The 6,444-nt window shown below is 49.0% G+C and overlaps 1 protein-coding gene across 1 annotated transcript; it reads right to left on the reverse strand.

Annotated features, from left to right (window-relative positions):
- Window positions 1-236: 236 nt before the first annotated feature.
- On the reverse strand, window positions 237-5,692 carry Pnma6e (PNMA family member 6E). Its single transcript, XM_076918467.1, has 2 exons — window positions 5,323-5,692; window positions 237-2,820 (listed from the first exon to the last, which is right to left on the reverse strand). Exon 2 carries the CDS (start codon window positions 2,774-2,776, stop codon window positions 428-430), a length of 2,349 nt encoding a protein of 782 aa, XP_076774582.1. The 5' UTR covers window positions 2,777-2,820; window positions 5,323-5,692; the 3' UTR covers window positions 237-427.
- Window positions 5,693-6,444: the final 752 nt, after the last annotated feature.

Consider the following 6,444-nt stretch of genomic DNA (forward strand, 5'->3'; position numbering starts at 1 on the left):
TCATCCAGCTAGACACTAGGCCACAAACTTAACTTTGAAAATGGGCTCTCAGCAATCTATTTTAGGCAAACCAAGCCATAACATTTTAGGACTAGATCTGGAGGTAACACTGTCATGGGCACACGGATACCTAGGTAACTAGAAAAGGAGGAGGAGGAGTAAGAAGAGGAGGAGGAGGAGGAGAAGGAGGAGGAGGAGGAGGAGGAGGAGGAGGTGGTGGTGGTGGTGGTGGTGGTGGTGGCGGCGGCGACCAGGACTCCTTGGGAAGTTGAGGGAGGAAGCTGGTTTAAAGTTTAAAGCTAAGCAAAACCTTTTGTGGGTCCTGCTCTACTTTTTAGGGTAAAGCAAAAGACCTGGGCTTACCTTGCCTGCCTCTAGGACTTGGATGTCTGAGGTAGGAGGAAGCTCCTGGACAGACCTTCTGAGCCTATTTGCCAAGGAAGGACTTGGGGTGACTAGACTCCCATGCCCCATCCTCATTTTCTGACTCTTCCTTCAGCCCCTCTATTACAGGCTGCTCTGCTTCTTGCTCTCCTTCATGAGGCACACTCTCAAGCACACTTAGGCACTCAGTGGGCACTGTCTGGCCTGAGCTAGCAGGGGCTGACACATTTTCATCTCTCTGGGTGACAGGGAAGGCCTTGGCCTCACCAGAATCAGGGTCTGCCTTTGTGGCACCATCACCATCAGGAGCAGCCCCAGCAGCTTGCTGAACAGCAGCAGCAGCCTGGCTGGCATCTTCACTGGCTGGGAAGGCCTCTCTAACAGCAGAGGCAGGCTCAGCAACCCCAACACTGACAAGGGCAGCCTGGACCACATCCAGCTCCCCACCATGCACTTCCACCCCTTCCCCCTCCCGGACCTCTGCATTTTCAGCCAGAGCTGCCTCCCATGCCTCAGTCTCCCGAATGAGCCTGAGCAGCCCCACAAAGCCAGGCGGCCTCCTCTCCAGCCGCATCCTCCTCAGGTTGTTCTGCAGCATCTGGTTGGGCCTGGCCCGCATCAGCACCTGCCGGGCCCTTGCCTGATCCACCATTGAAGGCTGGATTGCCCCCTTCTCCATGGCCATCTGCAGCAGACCTTCCAGGCGCATCACATAGGCAAACAGGGTCTCCTGAGGCCGCTGGGAGCAAGTCAGGAACTTGAGCCGCGCAGTCATCACCGTATCCTTGTTGCCAAACACCTGCACCAGTGCAGCCAGGCAGTCCTGAGCCGGGGTGTCTGGATGCTCTTCCAGAAGCTCACACAGGAGATCCAGGGCAGGGCCCTCCAAGCTCTCCACCAGCCGCCGCCTCCTCTCCCTCTCGGATATGTGGCGCCACAGGTATAGCATGTCATTGGCATGGTCCAGCCAGCTCTCAAAAGACTGACCCCCACAGCCAGGCTCCTCCATTCCAGAGAAGTGTCTCAACTCCTGGTAGGCCATGTTTTCCAGGATGGGCTGCAGGGCTTGGTTCCACTGCTGGGTCCAGGCTCCAGACCCGTGTGCCCCTCCTGCCACATCAAAGGCCCCTTCCTCACCTGAACCTCCTGCTTCACCTGCAGCACCTGCCAATCCTACAGCTCCTATGATCCCTGCAACTCCCATGTCCCCTGCAGCTCCCTCCTCATCTGATATTCTTGCCTCACCTGCAGCTCCTGCCTCATCCTCACCTATAGCTCCTGCTTCACCCACAGCTCCTCCACCATCCACAGATCCTTCATCCCCCGCAGACCCCTCATCGCTTCCAGACTCCTCATCCCCTGCAGAGCCTTCTTCACCTGCCCCCGCCTCTAAAACTCTTCCCTCTCCTGCAGCTCCCACCTCACCTGCAGCTCCCATCCAACCCATAGCTCCTATAACACCTGCAACCCCCATGTCACCTCCAGCCCCTTCCTCATCAGACATTCTTGCAGCCCCTACCTCAACTACATCATCTTCCTCATCCATAGCCACCTCATCTGACAGTCTTGCTTCATCTAGAATTCCTGCCTCATATATAACTTGTGCCTCATCTATGACTCCTTCATCTTCTGCTTCCTCCTCATCTGACAAGCTTGCCTCAGCTGCAGCTCCTCTCTCCACTGCCCTTCCTGCCTCATCTGCTCCTCCCTCCTCCTCTGCTCCTTCCTCATCTGACAGTCTTTCTTGGACTTCTGCAGCTCCTTCCTCCGGTAGGAAGGAGGCAAAAGCTGCAGCTCCTCTTGCCTCCTTACCTGCTCCTTCCTTGCCAGACAGTCTTGCCTCATCTGTGGCTTTCTCAACTGTTCCTCCTGCCTCACCCACAGCTCCTGTCTCATCCACAGCTCCTGTCTCATCCACAGCTCCTGTCTCATCCACATCTCCTTCTTCAACTGTAGCCCCTGACCTACCTGAAACCCCTGCTCCACCTGAAGCTCCTGCCCCACCTGAAGCCCCTTCCAAAGCTTGCCCATGAGCCTGTGCAGGGAAACTAAATGTATCCTGTGACTCGACTTCAGGGACTGGAGGCAGAAAGATCACACTCCAGGAACCCCTATTATTTGGTATCTGTTGGGGGATCAAACTTTGGTTTAAATTGTCAGCAAATTCAACCAAAGCGACCTTGGCCCCAATCTCCTTTCTGAAGACCTTGCCAAGCACTCGGTACCTGCCCAGGGGCCTGAGGGAAGCCTCCACTGCCTCCTGAAATTCTTCTTCATCACAGTCATCGGGGATGCCCAGGATAAGCAGTGAGCGCTGGGCACTGACACCCATCCACCCACACCAGTCCTGCAGAATCGCCAGTGCCAAAGCAGTGAACTTAGGAGGTAACATGACCAGACAGGGATGTGTCTGATTGTACTAGTGTCTTCCTCAGTCTGTGAGTGAAAAACAGAAACAAAACAAAACAGAAAGGTATATTAGTGTCAGGCAATCCAGACCCCACCAAGCTTCCCCATAAAGTGTGGGACCAGTCCTAATCCTTGTCCATTTTGCTTGATTTTAATAACTTCTTTGACAAAATAAATCTATTCATAATATACAGGGTTGGTTATATTTCATATTTTATCTGGTGGCAGTTTTTAATATGTTCTATCTCCCCAAGAAACTTACAGTTTTCAAGTTCTGATATAAATCTGCACTTAGTATTCCATTCTCTTTTTTATGTCTGCATAGCCTATAATAGTGTCTTCTTTTTCACTCCTGATACTACCTTTTGTTCATCTTGATTAGTAGAAACATTTGTTTGTATACATTTTCTGTAGCTGATTTCTACACTTATAGACAGCATTTCTTCATTTGACTACATCTAAATTAGATTTGCTCTTGGTCCTGGCTCTAGCTTCTTTAAATGGATGGACTCTTAGGTCACTATCTTAAGAATTGTTCTCTACTTTTTATTGTACTTTTAAAACTTAGTGTATGTATACACTTTTATGTATGTGGGCATATGTGTCTCATCAAGTGCCCCATAGAGTTCAAAAGAGAACTTTCAGGAATCAGTGCTAAAATTTCACCTAGTCAGCCTAGGGAATCAACTCAATTTGTCAGGAGCCTTTGCCTTCTCAGTGATCTTTTTAGCCTATATTTGTTTTGTTCTAATAAAAACAGGTGCTGGGCAGTGTTGGCACACGCCTTTAATCCCAGCACTTGGGAAGCAGAGGCAGGTGGATTTTTGAGTTCAAGGCCAGCCTGGTCTACAGAGTGAGTTCCAGGACAGCCAGGGCTACACGGAGAAACCCTGTCTTGAAAAAAAAAAAAAAAAAAAAACACCTAAAAAACTGGAAAAAAAAAGGAAAATAATTTTCTTCTGGTCCTTCCTTTAGTTTTCCTCCTAATTTTGTTAAGTTGCAGATTTTGTTGAATTTGAAATATTTTTTTCTAACTAAATTTATCTACAACATACAAAGCAAATCATACTTTCATTGACCCACAGAATTCCAAATATTTAGCCAGTAAGACCTTGCCAGATATTCTACTATCAACGCTACAAAAAATTAGACATTATTAATTTCATATAGAATTGTCACTATGATCTAAAATAATTGGCTCAAATCAATCATTTTAAATACTTAGTATTTTCCCAGGATAGAATTTCTAGCTTCAAGTGATCCTCTTGCCTCAGCCTGTTGAATAGCTGAGTATATATAGGCCCACATTACTGCCTATAGCTTGTAAGGACTTTTAAAAATTTTTAAAATTTTTATTGCACAATACATGCAGTTGCTACCAACCACAAAAGAGATCTGTGGGATCGTCAAACTTTTCAAATCCAAAGTGCAAAGCACCAGCCTACAGCAGCATTTCCCCTCTCCGCCCACCAGATAAAGTGTAACCAAGGGTCTCTGGTCTTCACATTCATCCCAAGATGTCAGTCAGCCTTGCCTTCTGCATCTCCTCCACCCCCTGACAGTGACCAGCTCTTCCAATCCGCTTCACCCGAACACACCGCCACTGAACTCTGTCCACCTGTCAGCTACAGGACCCTGACACATGGCGACACACAATCGCACTCAGCCCTCAGCAAGCTTCTTTAGGCCGCAAGGCAGGGCGCCCCCCTCCCCAAAGTGCTTAAATATTATTGGTCTCCTCTCGCCTCCCAAAACTTGTGGAAAAGCCGGCAGCCATTCATTTATTTGCCACTCCACCTAAAACTAGGCGCCCTCTCCATCACTCCAAGAATTGAGGCACCCCTGCTCCAGGACCTTAACACCCAACCACCGAGAGTTGTCCCTCCGGGTGAGAAATAATACTTCATTTCCATGCTGGGCTGTTGCCCCGCCCCGCTCCTTTTCCTCCATACTGAGGCTGGCCGCCATGTTGTGCGCCGAAGGCGCCCCCACCCGCAAGGAACCACCAGACGTTAACCGCCAAAGACAAGATGCGCATGCGCAAGCGTGCCTTCTCCACAGAGTCTTCTGGGCTGTGGGCATTACCACTCACTAGGTGGCCTCTCAGTCCCCAGTCATACCGCATCCCTCCATCCACAGCTAAGCACCTAAAGGCAGGCAGGCAGGCACACCAGGGCCCTGTCCCATAGGGCCCTCCCAAACGCCAGCATACGAGGCCTAGGCTGCCTCAAGTCACTACTCACTACTCACGACCTCCCGGAAGGTCGCCCGTGCCTGAACACTCCGCTCTGACCCTCCCCCTCACCACAGCCTGCAGTGATGACCACTCCGCAGTCTCTTGTGTCCCCTCCCTCTTATCTTCCACCCTCTAGCCACAAGCGGCCAGGCTAGGACAGACACAGGAGGCCTCACTCGGGTGTGTCAGGCAGGGCCCTCAGCCCGCCCTCTCTGAACCCCACCATGACAGCCCCACAGCACCCTGCCTGGGCCCCAGAGGCACCTAGGGCCTAGGTTAACCAATGTCCCTACCTGGCTGCTCACTTTCCTCCACTCTGCCGTCCTCAGGAATCCCAAAGGCAAACGTCTCAAATCGCCTCCGCGGAGCGGGCCACGAGACGTGTGACGCTCTCAATCTCCCGACAAGCTCCCAGAACCCCCTATTTCTCCCAGAAACCTCTTCTCCACATCGAAGGAAATTCTGGAACTCTCTGTGGCAAGTGATTGGATTGAGAGCTCTCGGGGGCGGAACCAGTGTTAACGGGAACAAGTACACCAATGTGAAGGCTTGATATGGCAAAGCTTGAGATGTCCAGAAGCAATAAGGACATCCATTGGTCCTTGCTCTCCAGCCAGTCATTTAGGTGGGGGTGTAAATAAGCTGCTTTACACTGTGGCCGACTTTCATATGATCGGTCTTGAAGCTTTCTTATTCTGTGGAAAAAATGTAAATTTTATGTGTCACCAATAAATCTGCCCACATATTATGATAACGTTTAATCATAGCTGATAGTTTTTATCCTTTCTTTTCTGTTATTAATGCCACATTTTGATGTGGCTTTCATGAAGACATAGGTTCGATCCTCAGCTCAGCACAAACCTGAGCGTGGCAGTGGACACTAGTCATCCTGGCACTTGGGAAGTAGAAGAAGGAAGATTAGAACTTCTGAGTCATCCCCAGCTACACAAAGACTTTGAGACCAGCCTTGGTTACACAACACTGTCTGAAAAAAACAAAAGAAAAATTTAAAAAGTTATTTATTGCCAGGCATGATGCTGCAAACCTACAGTTATACTTACTGTAGAGTCTGGGTTAGATTAGCCAAAGCCAGATTGCACAATTTAGAAAGACTTTGATGAAATAAAAAGGGGAAAGAAAAAAGAAAATGACCTCATGAATACAGTGCTTACCTCCAAGCATAAGGTCCTAGATTCAATTCTCATGAGTCTCACAAAAGCAAAAAAAAAAAAAAAAAGCCATTTCCATTTTCTTAGCTTATTGTATTATTGTTTGCTTGTTGTATTACATCTCTCACTATTGCGCCATTGGAATCTTTTAATTGACTTTCGTAGAGACCAAAAGCTTTAGGGTTTTGGTGTTTTTTTTTTTTTTTTTTGGTTTTGGTTTTGGTTTTGGTTTTGGTTTTGGTTTCT

The sequence above is a fragment of the Arvicanthis niloticus genome, chromosome X (assembly GCF_011762505.2).
Source record: "Arvicanthis niloticus isolate mArvNil1 chromosome X, mArvNil1.pat.X, whole genome shotgun sequence".
Lineage (NCBI taxonomy): Eukaryota > Metazoa > Chordata > Mammalia > Rodentia > Muridae > Arvicanthis > Arvicanthis niloticus.

Bases quoted from the DNA above. Each gene is read 5' to 3' on its own strand.
- Pnma6e (XM_076918467.1), bottom strand. From the start codon at position 2,776: ATGTTACCTCCTAAGTTCACTGCTTTGGCACTGGCGATTCTGCAGGAC.